This window comes from Lissotriton vulgaris, chromosome 7, assembly GCF_964263255.1.
Source record: "Lissotriton vulgaris chromosome 7, aLisVul1.2, whole genome shotgun sequence".
In the NCBI taxonomy this organism is placed as follows: domain Eukaryota; kingdom Metazoa; phylum Chordata; class Amphibia; order Caudata; family Salamandridae; genus Lissotriton; species Lissotriton vulgaris.
Window position 1 is genome coordinate 292,400,954 of NC_141695.1, and position 21,367 is coordinate 292,422,320.

Here is a 21,367-nt window from a genome sequence, read left to right on the forward strand (position 1 = left end):
GTATCCATTCTTCACTTAAAAAACAAAAACAAGAATAGATTGTAGGCATGGTGGCTTCAAGAACTGGATAATAGCTTTTCCTAAGTTGTGACAATTTATACTGTTGCATGTAATAAATACTAATGAAACAGTCAGTCAAATATGAAGCCCACACTGCTGCAACAAGCTTTACACACCATAGATTCGTTACAGTTGTTCACTTTCATAGTGCTCATAGTAAAGAGTGACCCTTAAACAGTCATGACAAGAAAGAAAAAAATAATTTGGAAAACATTATCCTGCAATTTCACTGTGAATCCTCCTACGTCTTTAAAGAAAAAAAAAATCAAAGTTATTGTAAAACAAGAGAAGAAAGATCATTCCAGTTTGGAAAAGACCAATGGCTCTATCCAACTTTTTACGTTAGCCTTCTCTCCATGCTGACAGGTCCAATTGGCTTATTCTGTCGCATCTTATGAAGTCTTTGGGGAACTCGTTGGCCCTGAAAACATCCTTTGGCACTTGCTTGATCCCGGTGTTAGCACAGATAATTTGAGAAAGAGAGGCCTGCCCCAAAGCAGTGCGTTGCCTGTGGTTGAATACACCAGGTTTCTGCCACCAAAATCTGGAGGACATAAACAAAAAATGCAAGCATTAATCCTCTTTTCAAAAAGTAAATAATTCATCTCAATGACTGTCAAATGACCTTCAGAATACATTCCAGAATTCTAGTTAAATGATGTTTCCATTTTTTGTCCAGTTTAAAAATAAAAGAAAATTCTTATTTCAACATTCTGATTTTCCTATTTGTCTATTGGAAGATTAAACCCACGAAAAAACCCACGGCCACCGTTTTTGATTACATCCAGATTGTAAGAAATCCCAGATGCCCATCTCATGTTTTTGTTACATGAATCCCTGGTCTATGACCTCTGAGTGACCACAAGGGCTGCACAGCTAGGCTCCCCTGACCAATCACAACGCTGCAATGCAGTGTTGTGATTGGTCTGAGCATTGTGGTTCGATGATAAGCCAGGGAATTGGGCCTGGGCATGTTTTCCATGCAGGCTGTAATGCAGCCTGCGTGGAGAACTGGCAAAATGCCCTTGACTGTTTGGCCAGCCCGAGAGAACCGGGCAACCAGTCATGCGCACTTAAGAGTGGGCAAGCCACTCCTCCCCTGCCCTGTTCCGAGAGAAGAGCAGCCGCCGCCTGCCTACAAAGCAAAGAAATATAATATCCCCAACGGTATACACCTGTTACAACGCATTTGTTACAACGCACTACCATTACAACGCGACTTTTACAACGCATACCATTACAACGCATTGCGCTGGGGGGCGCTCTAAGATAGGGAATAAGTTTAATTTACTATCCAACACCTTCCCTAGTGTCCACGGGGACTGGAGTTAGAATAGTAAATTATACTTACCACTATCCAGCACCTCAAAGCGCTATGCGCTGTAATGGTATGCGTTGTAATGGTCGCGTTGTAATGGTAGGTAGTTGTAATGGTATGCGTTGTAACATGGTACATCCATCCCAACTGGTATTATTTAAAGGCAGTTAGCAAGGATATGCTGACAACATTATCCAAAAGGAGGCAAGGAGACTCTGTATGATTATGGCATGTGCTCAAGGCATCATTTACACAAATGTTCAAGGGAAAACGTAAAATAAAAGGAATAATTTGCAGTTATTGCAGCACTGCAGTATACAATTGACAGAAATGAAGAACAACCCAAATTGTACGTGGTGCTCTAGGTGTATCAGTGAAAACCAAGGTAGCGACGCATGTGACAATGTGAAACAGCGTGGGTGGCGCAAGGTGACTGGTGCATATGTATACAGTGAAACATTTGGTACACGGCGGTTCCAAGTGGCTTTAAAAGTGCATATTTAGTATGTTCAATATCCTGAGCCGCTTCGTGTGTTGCGCCTATATTTGCGCTGGATGGTCGACGGCGTTTCAATCGAATTAAATCAGGATCTTCATCAGGACTAGGTCGAGGGCAGTGCTGAGAGCGGGGCTGTAAGGACGATTCAAAGGTCGATGGGCATCTAGCATAAGACAGGCCATGCTCTCGATCGGTAATTTGAGCTTAGGGACCCACTGATGAGGCGGGGCGGGATCTGGAGTAGTTTCTTCGTCAGGACATGCAGGGGTTGGTGCTGTCGCGAGGGGTCCGGGAGGGTTAAGAATTCCTTTGATCCGATCCTCTTAGTGATCGGTTTGATGAGAATAAATCTCGGCGAGAGACAGCCTAATTGTGTGTCCGTTGGGTTCCGAGTAACAAAGGAGACACAGAAAGCAGCGCAGAAACAACAAGCATTGGAAATGCAATAGGTCTCGCAGTAGGAAAGTTTGAGCTATAGGTGTTAATTATTTTTTTGTTTTTTATTTATGTGTTGTTTTTTCTAAATAGCTAAATTAATAGCTTTCTTCTTTACAAAGCCAATAGTTATAATTTTTCTAAATGTGACACCTCTAGCATTGTAAAGCAACATGTTTTGTATTAACGGGACTTATATGTGACTTATATGTATTGATATAAAAAAAATCAATGGCTTTAAAAAACAATAATTAATACGTAAATAAAATGGATTTTATTTTATATTGCTTAAAGTGTATTAAATATATTTAGTGAAGATGCTGTGGTTGTGCTGAGTGAGGGTGAGGGGTTGAGGGTGAGGGTGGGTGAGGGTGAGTGAGGGGTTGAGGGTGAGTGAGGGTGAGTGAGGGTGAGTGAGGGTGAGGGGTTGAGGGTGAGGGGGTGAGGGTGAGGGGGTGAGGGGTTGAGGGTGAGTGAGGGTGAGGGTGAGGGGTTGAGGGTGAGTGAGGGTGAGGGTGAGGGTGAGTGAGGGTGAGGGGTTGAGGGTGAGTGAGGGTGAGGGTGAGGGTGAGTGAGGGTGAGTGAGGGTGAGGGTGAGTGAGGGGTTGAGGGTGAGGGGTTGAGGGTGAGTGAGGGTGAGGGTGAGGGGTTGAGGGTGAGTGAGGGTGAGGGGTTGAGGGTGAGGGTGGGTGAGGGTGAGTGAGGGTGAGGGGTTGAGGGTGAGTGAGGGTGAGGGGTTGAGGGTGAGTGAGGGTGAGGGTGAGTGAGGGTGAGGGTGAGTGAGGGTGAGGGTGAGTGAGGGTGAGGGGTTGAGGGCGAGTGAGGGTGAGGGTGAGGGGTTGAGGGTGAGGGGTTGAGGGTGAGTGAGGGTGAGGGGTTGAGGGTGAGTGAGGGTGAGTGGTTGAGGGTGAGTGAGGGTGAGGGGTTGAGGGTGAGTGAGGGTGAGGGTGAGTGAGGGTGAGGGGTTGAGGGTGAGTGAGGGTGAGTGAGGGTGAGTGAGGGTGAGGGGTTGAGGGTGAGTGAGAGTGAGGGTGAGTGAGGGGTTGAGGGTGAGGGGTTGAGGGTGAGTGAGGGTGAGGGGTTGAGGGTGAGTGAGGGTGAGGGTGAGGATGAGTGAGGGTGAGGGGTTGAGGGTGAGTGAGGGTGAGGGTGAGTGAGGGTGAGTGAGGGGTTGAGGGTGAGGGGTTGAGGGTGAGTGAGGGTGAGGGTGAGGGGTTGAGGGTGAGTGAGGGTGAGGGGTTGAGGGTGAGTGAGGGTGAGGGTGAGGGGTTGAGGGTGAGTGAGGGTGAGTGAGGGTGAGGGGTTGAGGGTGAGTGAGGGTGAGTGAGGGTGAGGGGTTGAGGGTGAGTGAGGGTGAGGGGTTGAGGGTGGGTGAGGGGTTGAGGGTGAGTGAGGGTGAGGGGTTGAGGGTGAGTGAGGATGAGTGAGAGTGAGGGTGAGTGAGGGGTTGAGGGTGAGGGGTTGAGGGTGAGTGAGGGTGAGGGGTTGAGGGTGAGTGAGGGTGAGGGTGAGTGAGGGTGAGGGTGAGTGAGTGTGAGTGAGGGTGAGGGGTTGAGGGTGAGTGAGGGTGAGGGTGAGTGAGGGTGAGGGGTTGAGGGTGAGTGAGGGTGAGTGAGGGTGAGTGAGGGTGAGGGGTTGAGGGTGAGTGAGAGTGAGGGTGAGTGAGGGGTTGAGGGTGAGGGGTTGAGGGTGAGTGAGGGTGAGTGAGGTGAGGGGGGGGTTGAGGGTGAGTGAGGGTGAGGGTGGAGGGTGGGTGAGGGTGGGTGGTTTGAGGGTGAGTGAGGGTGAGGGGTTGAGGGTGTTGAGGGTGAGTGAGGGTGAGGGTGAGTGAGGGTGAGGGGTTGAGGGTGAGGGGTTGAGGGTGAGTGAGGGTGAGGTGAGTGAGGGTGAGGGTGAGGGGTTGAGGGTGAGTGAGGGTGAGGGGTTGAGGGTGAGTGAGGGTGAGGGTGAGGGTGAGTGAGGGTGAGGGGTTGAGGGTGAGTGAGGGTGAGGGTGAGTGAGGGTGAGTGAGGGTGAGGGTGAGTGAGGGTGAGGGTGAGTGAGAGTGAGGGTGAGTGAGGGGTTGAGGGTTAGGGGTTGAGGGTGAGTGAGGGTGAGGGTGAGGGGTTGAGGGTGAGTGAGGGTGAGGGGTTGAGGGTGAGGGTGGGTGAGGGTGAGTGAGGGTGAGGGGTTGAGGGTGAGTGAGGGTGAGGGGTTGAGGGTGAGTGAGGGTGAGGGTGAGTGAGGGTGAGTGAGGGTGAGGGGTTGAGGGTGAGTGAGGGTGAGTGAGGGTGAGGGGTTGAGGGTGAGGGGTTGAGGGTGAGTGAGGGTGAGGGGTTGAGGGTGAGTGAGGGTGAGGGGTTGAGGGTGAGTGAGGGTGAGGGTGAGTGAGGGTGAGGGGTTGAGGGTGAGTGAGGGTGAGTGAGGGTGAGTGAGGGTGAGGGTGAGGGGTTGAGGGTGAGTGAGAGTGAGGGCGAGTGAGGGGTTGAGGGTGAGGGGTTGAGGGTGAGTGAGGGTGAGGGGTTGAGGGTGAGTGAGGGTGAGGGGTTGAGGGTGAGTGAGGGTGAGGGTGAGGGTGGGTGAGGGTGAGTGAGGGTGAGGGGTTGAGGGTGAGTGAGGGTGAGGGGTTGAGGGTGAGTGAGGGTGAGGGTGAGTGAGGGTGAGGGTGAGTGAGGGTGAGGGGTTGAGGGTGAGGGGTTGAGGGTGAGTGAGGGTGAGGGTGAGTGAGGGTGAGGGGTTGAGGGTGAGTATTTATCTAAGGCTGTGTGGGGCACTCTAGTGTTGTAGCGAATCAGAGCGTAGTTAGGTAACGCTGTACTTTTTGGTGATTTGTTAAGCGATACACTGCGATTACTGCTCCGTTTCTATGCAGTTTGGATATGGGGAGACGGAAAGGCCGTGATAGTTAACCTACTTGGTACACATATAATGCGCGTTCTTAAAACGGAAAACACATGAAATACATCAAAACACTGGCAGGGAAATGCACTTCAGGGCACAGTTCTTTAAAGCGCCAAGAACAGGTTTGAGGAATGCAATATTTGATGAGTGTGTACACAGTGGCGCTAATGTAATGCCTTAAACAATATAAAAGAGGGACGTTGATTGATGGGATAAAGTCAAATAAAAGCAGTAAAAGGGGGAGAAGGTGCCCGCAGGTCTCAAACTCTACAGAACCGGCGGGGGCGCGGCAGGGGTTAAACATTTCGGTTTCATTAAGATGCTTGATGATCAATGGATCGGCCCCTCAGGGAAAGCCACTTGGGTGCGGGACTCGCATAACATTTATTCCTTAATAAAATATTCATTAGACAGGGCTTGAAATAAACAGTGCGCGCTGCCTGTTCGCGCACTGCATGTCCACGCGCAGCGCGACCCGCCGCGGCAATGCGCTCTGTAGCCACGAGCCAGTTCCGAGGGAGCGCAGCACTGCGGATGCAGGAACTGCACGGAATTACAGGACAGGGAGGGGCTAACGGGGAGACGGTGTGTGACAGATGGAGAAGGGAGGGCATAAGTGTGCGGTGCAGGCAATGCTGAGCGCGCATCCTGCCACCAGAGGCCTGGGCTAGGATTGGAAACCACTGCACGAAGCATAAGACGACGAGATACTCGCTTACAAGTTGTAACAGAAAACTAAACAAGCGAAAGGATCGGAGACACGGCGACACGGCGGGTAAAATAAACAAAAAAGAAGCCGGAGGGAAGAGAGGGGAGGGGGGAGGAGAAATGCGACACGGCGGGAAGGGGAGGGGGCGGAGCGGGTCAAATAAAGAAACAAGCCGGAGGGAAGAGAGGGGAGGTGGGAGGAGAAATGCGACACGGCGGGAAGGGGAGGGGGCGGAGCGGGTAAACAAAGACGGACGTGCACGCGCTTTTAAGCTCAATGCGCATGCGCATTGAGCTTAAAAGTCACGGGCACTGCAAGGAATCGCCACGATTCCTTGCAGTGTGGATAAAGAGCGGATAAGTCCCAATACTCTCGCCTTGCTCGATGCGCATGCGCATCGACAGGCGAGACCTAAAAAAATGATAATAACTTAAAGTTATTAGCATTTTATGTTTCCTTTATTTGCACTGCTTAAAAGCAGTGGGGTAACGCTCCTCTGCCATAGCGAAGGAGCCACTACTGGCAGGAGTTAGGCCTATCAAAGTGCACCTGGAACCGCTTCTTCTGCCCAGAGCCGTGGCCATGGTGGAGGCTTTTCCACATTCAGTGTCCAGCTAAAAAGAACCTAGGAAGGGGTGTAGGGATATTTGTGGTGTTCTTTCTGGCCACAGCTACAGACAGACAAAACGATTCTATTTCTAAACCGTGTTTGTACTGTTTTCCATTCATGACCATAATTAGCCCGGCTCTCTGTGTGCAGTCCAAGAAACATAAAATATTGCAGAGAAAACGATACACACTTTTCCACAGAATGTTCATGTGCATGTGTTTTTCCAATTTCCAAATAAAATACCAAAAAGATAGATTTTCTGACTCTAGTCGTATTATGTGTGAACATTTGCACCTGGAGTGTTGGCTGCGTGTGTCTGTAGGATGTATGTGTCTGAAGTGTGCATGTTTCTTGTGTGTCTCGGATTTCTGCATGGATGTATCCCTCCTATATGTTTGCGACCTCTCTGCTCATGAATATTGATATGTGTTAACTAAGTGTGCAACGTTGCCTGCACATTTGCATTTAGTACATGAGACTAAGACCTATTGGCTTTTTCAGTTATTGTTTCTTTCGGTTTGTAACTCCAACAATAAACCCCCGGTGCTATGAATTGTGAGGCCTGGAATAGGCATTATAATGCAGAGTCTATCTTACCAGTGACTTTTACTTATGCGGATCGTCAATAGCCTAATAGTGGGTTCTTTTCTACTATGATTTATCACTTACAATGAGTAGGTGTTAAATGAGAAGTATAGGCTCCGGAGGCAGGGGCGGCTCTAGGCTCATGGCGGCCCTGGGCAGGTAGAGTAGGTAGGGGGCCCCCGGAGGAATGCAGGCGCAGAGGCCAGTGAAGAGGGCGGAGTCAGGGTTTTTGGAAGTGGAACAGAGTCGGAGGCCGCAAAATCCCTGCCAGGGACCGCCACGTAAATATGTATCCATCCTCAGAGGATTATTATATTGAGGATATATATTGGCGTGGCGGCCCCTGGGGTTTGACGGCCCTGTGCAGGTGCACAGCTTGCACATGCCTAAGGCCGCCCCTGCCGGAGGGTGAGAAAATGCCTGCAGATGGCGTCAGTGGACCAGACAGGCTTTCGAAATACTAGCTGCAGTCAGTGGTGTAAAGAAACTTGAGGGGCCGTCCCTGCAAAGTACATGGTGAGGGCCTCCCACACTACAGACCCAGGCAGGAGCTCTCAGGCCAGTGGCTGCTGCCCATGCACAGTGCTGGAGGGATCCCACTGGAGTTTAGTCCCCGTCCCCCTTCCCTAGGGGCTGCAGGGGTTAATGTTTCACCAGTGGCTGTGGCGCTGAATGCACACCCACTGTTGTTGCATGTGGTCGGGTGGGGGCTGGGCTGTTTATTAAACTTCAATCTGTGCAGGCTTTGGCTTTATAAGGTAGATATCCACACCTGATACAGCCAGCCTGGTGTTCTCGCACCCTGGAATTGTGGATGCCAGAACAATGTAGGAATACTACTCTGCAGCCTCGTAATGAAGGATTATACTCTAGACCAGTAGTCTAAGCAGCTTATTACGATTCTGGAGGTCCACAGACCGCCAGACTCGCAGAGACGGCGGTCTTGCGACTGCGCTATTATGCCCATGGCAGTCGGGCCACCCTGGGACAATAGCTAGTGCTGGCAGGGTTGTTGCGGTCCCAGCAGTTATATTACTAGCTGCCTCACTGCCACACTTTTCATGGTGGTGCGACCCCCTGGTGCCTCTGCGCCATGGGTGTATGCACCCCCATGTCTGCATGCCCCCTCATGTTCCTGCACGGAAGGAAATGCACAGCATTGTGCATTTTGGTCCGTACAGGAACATGCTTTGACATTCCTATTGGGGTGCCTGTATGAAAGGCACTGCTGTGGGAATGCAATAGAACTGCCTGCCAGTGACTTAATCAGATGTAATCTGACAGGCGGTCTATTTTGGCTTTGGCGGTGTGGGAGCAGGGCGGCAGCGTGGCGGCCCTGCCCCGCACTGCCAAAGTCCTAATAAGGCTGTTAGTGATGTAATGATAACTATTGCTAACAAATACTTGAGGCAGAAATATTTACACAATGTGTGCCCTCTCTTCAAAGTTAACGTTAAAAAGTTAACTTTACGGTAGCCTTTTGGCAGAGGTGTACTACTGAGGGGGGAGAAGAGGCAGCTTCAGGAATTGCATGGAAGCGGTACATTTGGCTAATATTAATGATACACCATACATGTATATTCAGGAGCAGAGCAAGGAAGTGCAGCACTCGAAGCAGAATGGAATTTTGCCAGGTGAAGTGCTCCTAGAACATTGAATAAAGGACATATTTAAGCCTATTTCCAGTGATTGACCTCACATTTATATCTAGTAAACAATGGCAATTGTATAATAATTAAAAACCTAATGGGTTTGAGATAAAGTCTGGGATACCTTAGGGTTTCATATTTATCATTACCTGTCCCCATTGCGGATTTTCTTAAACTGTCTTCCCAAAATGCAGGCTAAGAGGGGTCCAACTCTTCCATTCTTGACAAAGGGCTCTGCCACTCCTCCAAGCCAAATATCAATATTTTCAGGTGTCTTGTACACTTCAAGAAGTTTTCTGGCAAGAATTGAGTTTTTTAGGACATCGGTCAGCTCCCCCAGGTTTCTAGGTGCTGGGAGATTGCAGAACCTTCTCCAAGAGTTATATCCTGAAACAAAGAAGGAGAAGTCATGGATATCAAGACAGAAGCACAAGGATCTTAACCAGTTAAAGAATTTGGACATGCGCATCCTCCTTCGAAACAAGATAATTCCTTAACAGGAAGGTTATGTCATTGGTTCAGTACCGCCACATGTTCTCTATATGCTCTCCCATCTGAGGAAATATTTTTCAAAAGATTATCTTATGTTTTGTAAAGCGATGCAGAGCGTGCCTCAATGCTAGTATCTAAGGAGCTAATTTTTTTTGTTCTTTTTGATTGTAGACCTAGATCTCGACTGTGGGCTTGCAAGTAAATTCTGTCCTTTGAACCAAGAGGAATTTGCACAGGGATTGAGCATGAAATAATTACAAATGTATGGATGTGATAATTCCAGTGCCTGTTCATTTTTCCCCTGAAAAATGTTGACAGGTCAAACTTGACACAATGTATTGTGGAAACTATCCAGAGAATAGGCCACACGGCTAGAATTTGGTGCATTAAATACCACATCTGCATTTTATGCCTAATTCCCAGGGTTAAAACTGGGAATGCGGTCATTTACCAGACTCAGTATATATGTCAACGTGGAACTGAGGAATTTACCGGGGCAGTCTGTTCAACTCAAATATTAATCACGGTGTTAGAAATAATAATAATATTATTATTATTCTTTTCGGTTCAATTCTGGATTGTCTTACTTTTGAACTTGGACTCAGATAGAACATTTTGTTTCTCACTTGGCTGGCTTATTGGCGGGCTCTTCATTGGTGCTTTGTGGCTTAGCACAAGATCCTAAAAAGTGAAAACATTGAGGCCCAGATTTACTAAGCATTTGCACTGGTGTAAAGTAAGCATGGTACTTACTGCCCAGTTTAAACAGTGTTTTGTGCTGTAAAGATGCCCTTTTATTACCACAAAATCCGCTTTGCTCTGCTTTGTGCTTTGTGTCAAGTGGGTGTTAACGGATCGGGTGAGTGGAAGCACCTGCAATTTTTAAAGCAAAGCCTGGACGACTAAATTACACAGAGTTGAAGCGGGGGAAAGTAGAACAAATGCGTTTGTTTTTCAAAAAGCAATGCATTATAACAACGCACTGCATGTGTGCTACAGTGCAGAACACACATCCAATGCAAGAGTTCCTTCTGGGGATGTACCTTGTAGATCTGTCAGACGTCACTTGTCAGTTTATAAGCGGAAATGAAAGCCTGATGTGGATTCTCCAAGCAATCATGTTTTAGGTCAAAGCCTACCATACAACGCAGCAGTATGGTTTGCTAACAACTTATTATGGGCATTCTGAAAGCTTCCCTGGGAATGCATTCTGCCCCTTGCTGACCATTGGCTTTTTTGGGTTGTAACTCATATTTGCTTGTATTTTATTTGCTGACTTATTTGGATTTAGTCTGTCCAGCTTGAATTCGCCTCCCCTCCCCTCGTGATGCAAACCCTGTTTACTGTATTCTTTCATGAACTTGCTTTCTGTAAACATGCCTATAAATCTATTTCTTATAGTGTCACATTTGCTGTGCACTCCAAGACCTAGGTCAAATGTAAAGCTCTGTCTATAGAGAGAGCTTGGTGTTTGCTTTTCTTTCTCTGACTTCAAAGTGAAAGAATGTGACAATCTTGTTCTGAAAGAAAAGGCTTTTTTCTAGCCCACAACACATTTAAATGCCTGTAAATGAAACGTGCTGATTATTTAGGATATATTAGAATTTACAAGGTACAAATGAAGCACATTTTTTGGTAATTCCGAAGTGATCTACCCCACTCCACTCAATCTACCCCATTCCACTCCACCCCCAATGTACCCCACTCCACTGCAATCTTTCCCACTCCACTCCAATCTACTCCACTCCATTCCACCACTCGAACCCAACACTCCATTCCACTCCAATCTATCCCACACCAACCTACCAAAATGTATCCCACTCCAATCTACCCCGATCTACCACACTCTGCTCCAATCTTTCCAACCCCACTCCAATCTACCCCACTTCACTCTACTACAATCTACCCCACTCTACTCCAATCTATCCCAATCTACCCCACTCCATTTCTCCTCAGGCTACCCTTCTCCACTCCAACCTACCCCAATCTACCCACACTCCACTCCTATCTAATCCACTCCACTCCAATCTACCCCACTCCACTCCAATCTACCCCACTCTGCCTGACTCCACTTCAGTCTACCCCAATCCACCCCACTCAACCCCACTACGAAGAAGTTTCTTCTTTTCCCGCATGCTTGAAAATTAATGACAAAAACACGTTCGAAAGTGACATTCATGTTTTCTAAATCCTTACACAGCTCCACTAAAAATAGCTTTAAAGAAAACTGTGACGTAGAGAAACAATATTTTTTAATTAGACCATTGATCCTTTTGATTGGCACGGTATGTTAATGACTGTTTGTGTGTGACGTTTCTATACACAACAATTGGGTTTGTAGTTTAATACTTTTTTTGTATTGTTTTCTTATTGGAAAACTGAATATTTTATTACCACTAAGCCCGTGATCTCTCCCCCGTTGCATGTTGAAAGAAGCCAAGTCAAGTCCTGGCTTTGGGGGTCTTTCAAACAGCCTCTCCCGCAACTCGTTACTGACAATCTTGTCCTGCATATTCAGCTTTGCCTCGTTTGCCAACAGGCCACGGAGCAGAGGGTCAACACCGCCTGCAAAGACAATAGACAATGAGCAGAGGGTTAATACCTCTTGCAAAGACAACAGACAATGAGCAGAAGGTCAATACCTCTTGCAAAGACAACAGACAATGAGCAGAGGGTTAATACTTCCTGCAAAGACAACAGACAATGAGCAGAGGGTCAGCACTTCCTGCAAAGACAAAGTATTATTGAACTTCAAAACACAGCTAAGGAACTAGGCCATTGCTTTCACTTTGCAGGATTGAATTTCTATAATAAAATAAAAATTCTGTATTTCTTAATGAGTATTTTGGGACGTGGACAGTGGTTGATTGATACTCTCTGTACTGTGAGCAACGAAGATTTACTCAAGCTCTTTTGGTGGGGCCAATGTGTGCATTCATTTACTTTTTAGAATTTTGTGATCATAGCTTGTGAACACAATGCCCGCTTCTGTATTTTTCTAACTATAAGTGTTTGGTTCGCCTGGCCGTGCATTTCACCCACTATTTTATACAGAGAAAATAATTATTGCGATTCAAACGAGCAAAACTACAACAGAAGTAATACAAATGTAAATTTACATAAATTGAATTTTACTTACTATTAACAATTGAATACCATGTCAAAAAAGAAGCAACTAAAAATGGCAACATGGCAAATACTGTATCCCTGAATTAGACTGCATTTTTTCTCCCATTTAAGTCCTACTATTAAATATGTCTAAGATAAGAGTGTTAAACATAAGCATAGCAGGGCAGGTCCATGAGAGATATTCAGACTGAACACTAATTATGCAAATGAGTTCTACTTGTAGTCATTGAATACCATTTTATCTGAGGTGGATATCTTAAAATATGAATCATATCTGTCCTGTTTGGACCCACGTGGGATAATCTTGATCTGGGATAATCATGGCAACCAAACTGATTCAATAACATCAATACAACATCTACTTTATTGTCATTTCAAGTCAGACAAGTGTTACCAAAGTAATTGCATAAAATACATTATATATTATAGTCCATTTAGTACTGATCATTCCAGTTCCCAGGCTGTTTGAAAGTCATGTTTTATGTGATGTGCCCTTTTTGATCCAGCCCATATATCTTATTTGTCCTAAAATGGTATCACACAAATACAAGAATGAACAAGTGACATTTATGTGCCATGTACAGTGCAGAGACAAAACAGCTACTGCCTCTGAAGCCTCTGCTACAACCATAGCACCCTCTGCAAAGCTTTGATCTGGAAAATCTATGGGCTACTATAGTGGAGATGTGGGGTGCACATTTTGTGTCTGTAATATGATTAGGGGAATCTCAGGGAGTTTTATCAGGGAGTTTTCAGGGCACTACTCTTTTACTTAACTGAGAAGTCTCATTGATAAGGACCTGACTGGTTAGTGCTTTCTAAAATAATTCAGGTGAGGGAGCATTTGGTGTGTCAAAGTTATCTTATTATAACACAAAATAACCTTGGGGCTAAGTACATATGATAGCAAGCTAAGAGATGTCATGTATATGTCTCATCAGATCTCCTCAGGGGAGAGATCCCTTTCAGGACGAAAACCCTCACCCACTTATGGTGGCATGCTTCATCATATGGTTTCTCCCCCCAGTGGGAAGACCTAGTTCCACTGAGGGCTACAACTTCCCCACTGTGAGGCAGGAGCTCAGAGATGTTTTTTTGGAATAGCACAACGTTACTATGGATGCTAAAATCCCATATGGAAAGTTTCTGGTAGGGTGAGGACGCAGCGCAAAAGAACAATGTGAAAGTGAGTGCAATTTAAAACTACCTAGTGTTAGCAAAACAAAAAGCTTTATTCACTTGCTCTCATTGGTAGGACTAAAAAAGCAGTGCAATAAGCAGTATGAACTATAAACTGCTCAATTTAAAAAAACGGTCGACATGTTTCAGCCAATGTGATCTACAAAAGTATCTTGGCTTTCATCAGGACCAGGAGGAAATAGAAGCTGCCGCTAATACAAAGTGTTGGAAAAATGAAGTGAAGTATACGGAACCAGTAATCCCATGTTTTTGTTTGTTTGAGTGTTACTGGAACTATCTGTATTCGTGAGACAGAAGAAAATGGGGAAACAAATACGACAAGTCAGATGCATATCAATGCTACTAGTCCTTACGAAATTGCAAGGATTAAATCGATATCCTAGCAAATATCCATATTGATATGTATACATGAGTAAACTGTGACATTCTTAGTTTTTACAAATAACTAACCCACGGTTATTTTGTATTGTAATTGTATTGAAAAAGGGGATATTTTTCCTTGCAGGTCTCTAAACTCCATCCCTTTGACCCTCTCCTCCTGTTTTTGTGTTACTATCAAAGTTATCTTAGTCAATTGTTAATGAGAGAGATCTATTTATATGCAGCGTGCTTTGGTATTCCTCTGTTGTTTTTGGGCCTAGTCCCTTGTTAACCTAGCAGCCCACTCCACCCTCTTCCCACATGATGCGTGCAGTTAATCGTGGAAAGTATGATAAAGAAAATGATGCACGTGCCCAAGAACACGAGTGAACACATACAATCCTTGTCAGATTCTAGGCACAATGGCCTGCTTCCCCTGACACTGTGATTGGTGCTGCCTCACCTCCTGAGTGACCGCCTGAGAACCTCAATGGACCAGCAGTGGCAGCGTTGCCGACTGTCACACATTGTGAGTTAGATTAACGCATTTTGGGCTTTCCTTACATTACTGCCAGGTCCTAGAAGGCTCGTGCTTTTTTGACCTGAGAACGTGCATTTGTATTTCGCTGTCGCTTCTGCAGCCTAGTTGTTGAGCAACGCAGCAACCCAGACCAATGGCTCCTGCCACACGATGCGAACAACCAATGGCAGGGAGTATGAAAATGAGCGTGAGATCCTCACTGGATTCCAGTCACCTTTGCCATCTTACCCGATACTGTGATTGGTGCCGCCTTGCCCCTCTGTGAGCACCTGAGATCCTCATCGGACCAGAAGGCATCTATTCTTCCTCCATGGGGTTGTGATTGGTGAATACTCTGATCTAAGGCTGAGAGCCTTATCCCTGGTGCTGTGCTATGCACTTGGAGGATCCTGTGATTGGCCCTTGATAGTGAGAGACCCAGACTTGCCTTGAGTACTGAAGGGTATTTTGATTTATGCTTCATCGGCATGTCAGTCAAAGAGGAGCGTGGAGTTTCGCGACTTGAAGCCAGTCAGGGGACCTGTGGCTTGCTGTGCACCCCAGATTGCTGTTACAGGGTATTTAATCGCCACTTCCAAAGCCAGAACTGCAGAACTGCGTTGATTCTTCAAACGGAATGAATCCAGTTTTGGGGCCAACTTCCAACAACACAGAGTTGAGACAGTCTCCTGGGAGGTCTGATATTTACATTCTGTATCATGAAGGTGGCTCTGTTCGTTAGTAGAATATATTGGAGCACTTGCTCTTCTCTGTGTCTTCCTGTGGTTTTGGAGCAGGCAGAGAAGACACAGAAGCTCCTAATTTTGAAGCTTGCCAGCGCTGAGCTGAACCACTCATTGTCTGGATTCCAGGGCATGGAAAAAGGAATAATTGTGTCAAGTGAAGCACAAAGTAGGAAGTGAGAATGCCAAGAAAAGAACGGGGGTTCAGTGATAGGACAGGAATGATCTGAAAGGCCTGGTGAACTCAAGGTGTTCATGCTAACCCATATAGGAGGCATTCAAGGAAGACGGAGAGGAGAGGACTATAACTCGAAAGGGAAGGAAACTTTGAGAGACCAGGAAGAGTGCCAGAGGAGCAGGTGAACCTATAGAAGAAATGAAAATAGATTTCATTAGGCACTCGATTGCCCATGGGCATGTTGGCGCTGGTCCAGCAACAGATGAATGAAAGAAAAGAAGATGGCAGCCTAGATAAGGATTTACAAATTAAACAGCCAGGTTTAGAGGTTTTTTCTGTAGGAGAGACATATTTTCAAATCGAGTGGCAATGCATTCCAACATTTGGTCGTGCCATAAATAAAGCTTCTACCGTCCCAACAGGCTCCTTTGACTTTGGGGACCATCAGATTGAAAGCTGTTGAGGAATACAATGGTCTAGGAGGAACACACCAAATGAATTTCTTTTTAAACTAGTCCAGTCCCACATCATGCAAAGCCTTGAAAGTAATACACAAAGCCTCGAAGTCGATATGCTTGTGTACTAGCCTCCAGTGACGATGGACAAATGCCGTAGAGGCAGACTGGTGCTGAGGTATTCCAAGCAGTATTCCAAGCAGCAGCGGGGCAGCAGCATTCTACAGGATCTGCAGCTTATTAATATACATATACATATATTAATATAATATATATATATATATATCTATATCTATATATATATATATATATATATATATATATATATATATATATATATATATATATTTCCAACACACAGTTTCCATCTGTGAACTGCTCCGCAAATAAGGACACTCCAGCCCAGTTTCTCGGTCTCCGCTTTTTAGTTTATTTCCTGCGCGCACACACACAGTCAACAAGCAAACGCGTTTCGGCGTTGCCGCCTTCGTCAGTGCACTGACTGTGTGTTGGAAATATATTACGCGCCCCACCGCGCGTTAAGGAGGCACCCGGTGTAAAGCGGAGCGGCAGGAGGTGGATTGGAGTTACGGATATATATATATATATATATATATATATATATATACAAGGCACTGCCATATTCAATTTAAGAGTGGATGAGAGCTGTTACAACTGATTTCTTCTGGTCTATTGAAATAAAATATAAGATCTTTCTCAAAACGTTTAAAGTAAGAAAAACAGCGGAGGTAACTGCATTCAACTGCTTGTCAATGACGGGTGGTCGTCTAAGACAACCCCCAAATTGTTCACGTTTGCTGTTGGTAAAGCAACATCTCCTATCTCAGACAGCCACCAATTTGGAGACCAAAAGAAAACCTTATTGCCTGACAGCAAAACCTCTGTTATGTCGGAATTTAGTTTTAAGTAATTATTTGAAAATTAGCAGCTGATATCTGCTGATTTCCAGAAATGGAAACAAAAACCTGGTTATCATCCTCATAGCTGACAACCCAACTATTCTTTAAATGAAGATAGCTAAAGGAGTAACATATAAGTGAAAAAAGGGTAGGGCTCAAAGGGTTCCATGTTTAAATATGGATGTAAAAAATATAGTTTACAAAACTATCGATGTAAAAATATTGAATACAAAAATATCGACTCCCTATACTTAAACAGGTAAGTACAATAATATTGAATCAAAAATATCGAAGTAAAAAATATCGACTTAAAATGATATATGACTTAAACAAAACTTTTTACATTATATACAAATAAAATATATGCATATATCAATAATCTAAAATAAAATAAAACATCCTATACTTATTTAACACATTAAACGATTAATTTCATAACACAATAATTACAATAGTAGGGAAAATATTGGATAGCAGAGGGGTAAAAATTACTATTCCCACTCCAGTGAGTACAACAGTAGGGAAAGTGTTGGATAGGGGAGGGGTAAAAATAACTATTTCAACTCAAGTGAGTGCAACAGTAGGGAAAGTGTTCGATAGCGGAGTGGTAAAAATTACTATTCCCACGCCAGTGAGTGCAAAACAGGGAAAGTGTTGGATAGCGGAGGGATAAAAAGTACTATTCCCACTCCAGTGAATGCAACAGTAGGGAAAGTGTTGGATAGCGGAGGGGTAAAAATTACTATTCCGACTCCAGTGAGTGCAACAGTAGGGAAAGTGCTCGATACCACACAAATAACAAAACAAAATCAACATTTTTAATAAATCTAATTTCCATTATTAACATAAATAATATTGAAAGGTAAATATATTATTATTAAAAAAGGTAACACACATTCATTAATTACACATTGTTTAATAATATAACATCCACAACACACACCTACAATTAATTACACAGTTACAATAATAAATACTAATTAATTAATACAAATTAATTAACAAATAATTAATAATGCATCATTAAAAAATAAATTACTATCCACCCTTCTCACCATGTACACCTATAAACACCACAACGAACACCTAAAATCAATTACACAATTACCATAAAATAATGAATAATTAATTAATTTAGAATATTTCATAACAAATTAGCATACAATTATTCATTAATTAATGTCCACATTTAACTCAATAACACCACAATTATACAATTATGATTAAATGTATATAATTCAATAAATTTCATATAATTAAATAATTCCCACCCTATTCCCCTATAAACCCACAACCCGCTACATAACTAAAAACTCAAAATTGTATTTATAAAAAATATATATTAACTACTAAAATGTTAACACATATAATAAAAATGCAAATAATTCTCATACAAAATCCTAAAATACATAACGCTTATCTCCTGAGGCGGAAGCCGGGAGCTTGACCCCTTAACTTTTTAAAAATTTGAGTGTCACGATTTTGTGTTTTTAACTCACCTGACATCCTCTCCTGGCATAATTTCAGGGCTTTAGCACGCTCCTGACCAGCCCGCGCAGCGGATCTTAGCGCTGCCGCAGGAGCATACCAAACAATCACCTTGCCGCCATTACCGGCGAAACATCAGGCCATGCTTCTTTCCTGAGGCCACGCCCCCCACCGAGACTACATAAAGGACGCTGATTGCGAGCGCCCTTCAGAAACACTTATCTCCTGAGGTGGAAGCCGGGAGCTCGACCCCTTAACTTTTAAAAAATTGAGTGTCACGATTTTGTGTTTTTAACTCACCTGACATCCTCTCCTGGCATAATTTCAGGGCTTTAGCACGCTCCTGACCAGCCCGCGCAGCGGATCTTAGCACTGCCGCGGAAGCATACCAAACAATCACCTTGCCGCCATTATCGGTGAAACATCAGGCCACGCCTCTTTCCTGAGGCCACGCCCTCGCCGAGACTACATAAAGGACGCTGATTGCGAGCACCCTTCAGAAATGCTCATCTCCTGAGGCGGAAGGCGGGAGCTCGACCCCTTAACTTTTAAAAATTTGAGTGTCACTATTTTGTGTTTTTAACTCACCTGACATCCTCTCCTGGCATAATTTCAGGGCTTTAGCACGCTCCTGACCAGCCCGCGCAGCGGATATTAGTGCTGCCGCGGGAGCATACCAAACAATCACCTTGCCGCCATTACCAGCGAAACATCAGGCCACGCCCCTTTCCTGAGGCCACGCCCCACGCGGAGACTACATAGAGGACGCTGATTGCGAGCGCCCTTCAGAAACGCTTATCTCCTGAGGCGGAAGCCGGGAGCTCAACCCCTTAACTTTTTAAAAATTGAGTGTCACGATTTTGTGTTTTTAACTCACCTGACATCCTCTCCTGGCATAATTTCAGGGCTTTAGCACGCTCCTGACCAACCTTCGCAGCGGATCTTAGCGCTGCCGCGGGAGCATACCAAACAATCACCTTGCCGCCATTACCGGTGAAACATCAGGCCCGCCCCTTTCCTGAGGCCACGCCCCCGCCAAGACTACATAAAGGACGCTGATTGCGAGCGCCCTTCAGAAATGCTTATCTCCTGAGGCGGAAGCCGGAAGCTCGACTCCTTAACTTTTAAAAATTTGAGTGTCACGATTTTGTGTTTTTAACTCACCTGGCATCCTCTCCTGGCATAATTTCAGGGCTTTAGCACGCTCCTGACCAGCCCGCGCAGCGGTTCTTAGCGCTGCCGCAGGAGCATACCAAACAATCACCTTGCCGCAATTACCGGCGAAACATCAGGCCACGCCCCTTCCCTGAGGCCACGCCCCCCTACAGCCGTCTTCTATCCCTATAAATCATGTGCATTTTCCGGACGCACAGCGGACGAGCGCAGCGGGCGCGCCGTTTCAGTGCCGAAGGCGCGCCTAAGGCACGCCCGTCTGCGCCCGTCCGTGACCGAACGGGGCTCGGGGATGGACCCCCTCGCTCATCTGTACCCTTGGACATGACGGGAACGGAAACTCACAGGCATAGGACACATTATACTAGACAAAAACTTCTATCTCTATGCCCGAAATTTAAAAATAGCTGCTACCACACCTTGCAGGCTGACTCTTTAACTTTCTTCTGTGAGACCTGTAAGTACACTCCTCAATTTTTGAAGAAGGGAAAAATGGAGACACCTAAATTAAAAATGTTGCTACTAAATTGCAGATCCATGAAGAAGCATAAAACAGAGATTTATGTTCTACTAACGGAAAGAATTCCTGATGTACTTTTTTTAACCGAGACGTGGCTAGAGAATGCTTCGTCGCCTGAAGCTCTCGAAGCCACTCCTCAAGGATATTGCCTACTCAGATTAGATAGACAGAAACAGAGAGGTGGGGGGTTAGCTCTTATCTATGAAACTGAGTTAGAGTGCACCTTACTGAAGGCTACGCTACCTAATAGCGAGAGCGGCTTTTTCACAATAAAAGCAGGATCCAAAAGCATCATAAACGGACTACTTATATACCGCCTGCCTGGAGGGGCTGCACAGTTCGGTGAACAACTCACAGAACTGATAACCCAGACAGCACGGCGGTGCAAAAAATTTCTCATCCTAGGTGACCTCAACCTTCACTTTAATAATACGGATTGTGGGGAGGCTCAGGCTGTGGCAGAAGCACTGAAATCTCTAGAGCTTAACCTTCAATCCAGATCCCCCTCGCACCAATTAGGGCATCTTTTGTACCCCATATTTGCTAACTGGGAGGGTTTCAACGTCTCCTCCCCGATCAGAACAATTTGGTCCGATCACTTCATCATTCCATTTGAAATAGAAGGTATTCCTTCTGATATCAGAACTAACAATCCCTTACCCCAGAAACGTAGAGACTGGAAAAAGTTCAAGCAGGAGACATTCAAGCTTGCCCTACTTGAGACATCCCCGCCCCCTAGCAACACCTTGTAGGAGGCGTGGGACAATTATGAAAGTTGGGTGCCCAATGCATTAGATACAGTAGCACCCTGGACACTCAAACCTCCAGCAAGATTGACCAAAACTGCCCCCTGGTTCTCTCAAGAACTCAAAGGAGCTAAAGCAAAATGCAAAAATTTGGAAAGACAATGGAGGAAAAGCTACAATTTAGAAAGTAAGTCACACTATAGAACAGAACTAAAAAAATATCACAAACTTGTAAGAGCAGCGAAAGGTGACTACTTTAAGGGCAGAATAGAATCTGCCGATAACCCCACCAGAGAACTCTTTGCCATTTATAAAGAGTTAACGGTCCCGACCAGACTCGAAGCGCAAGACACCTATTCCAGCGAGCTATGCGACTCCATAGCCGATCATTTTGTTGGCAAGGTCGACAAAATATATGCCACTTTCACAGATGGAGCTGATTCCTCTAGCAAACATATGGTAGTCAAAGATAACTCCACTGTTAAACCCCGTCTGACATTTTAAAGTACCTGAGAGACAGGAACTGCTGAACATTGCTAAAAGCATACAGTCTGGGTCCCCTTGTAACGTGTGCCCCCCCAATCGCTGTAAGGGAGTCTTGGAGAGTATGATCGATCAGATCACTCATATCGTTGCTCTCTCTTTCCAAGAATGCAATGTGCTTGATGCATGGAAAATAGCCCAGGTTATCCCTTTGA

General features: G+C 45.3%; 1 protein-coding gene across 1 annotated transcript in view; it reads right to left on the bottom strand.

The window, feature by feature from the left end:
- Positions 1-283: 283 nt before the first annotated feature.
- The window catches only part of LOC147701415 (myeloperoxidase-like), a 333,004-nt gene continuing 311,920 nt past the window's right edge, over positions 284-21,367 (bottom strand). The window contains exons 11-13 of the mRNA XM_086930102.1: positions 11,632-11,802; positions 8,895-9,132; positions 284-604 (exon numbers count right to left, since the gene is read on the bottom strand). Coding sequence (XP_086786228.1) covers positions 403-604; positions 8,895-9,132; positions 11,632-11,802 — 611 coding nt within the window. The 3' untranslated portion in view covers positions 284-402. The remainder of the gene's footprint in view (positions 605-8,894; positions 9,133-11,631; positions 11,803-21,367) is intronic.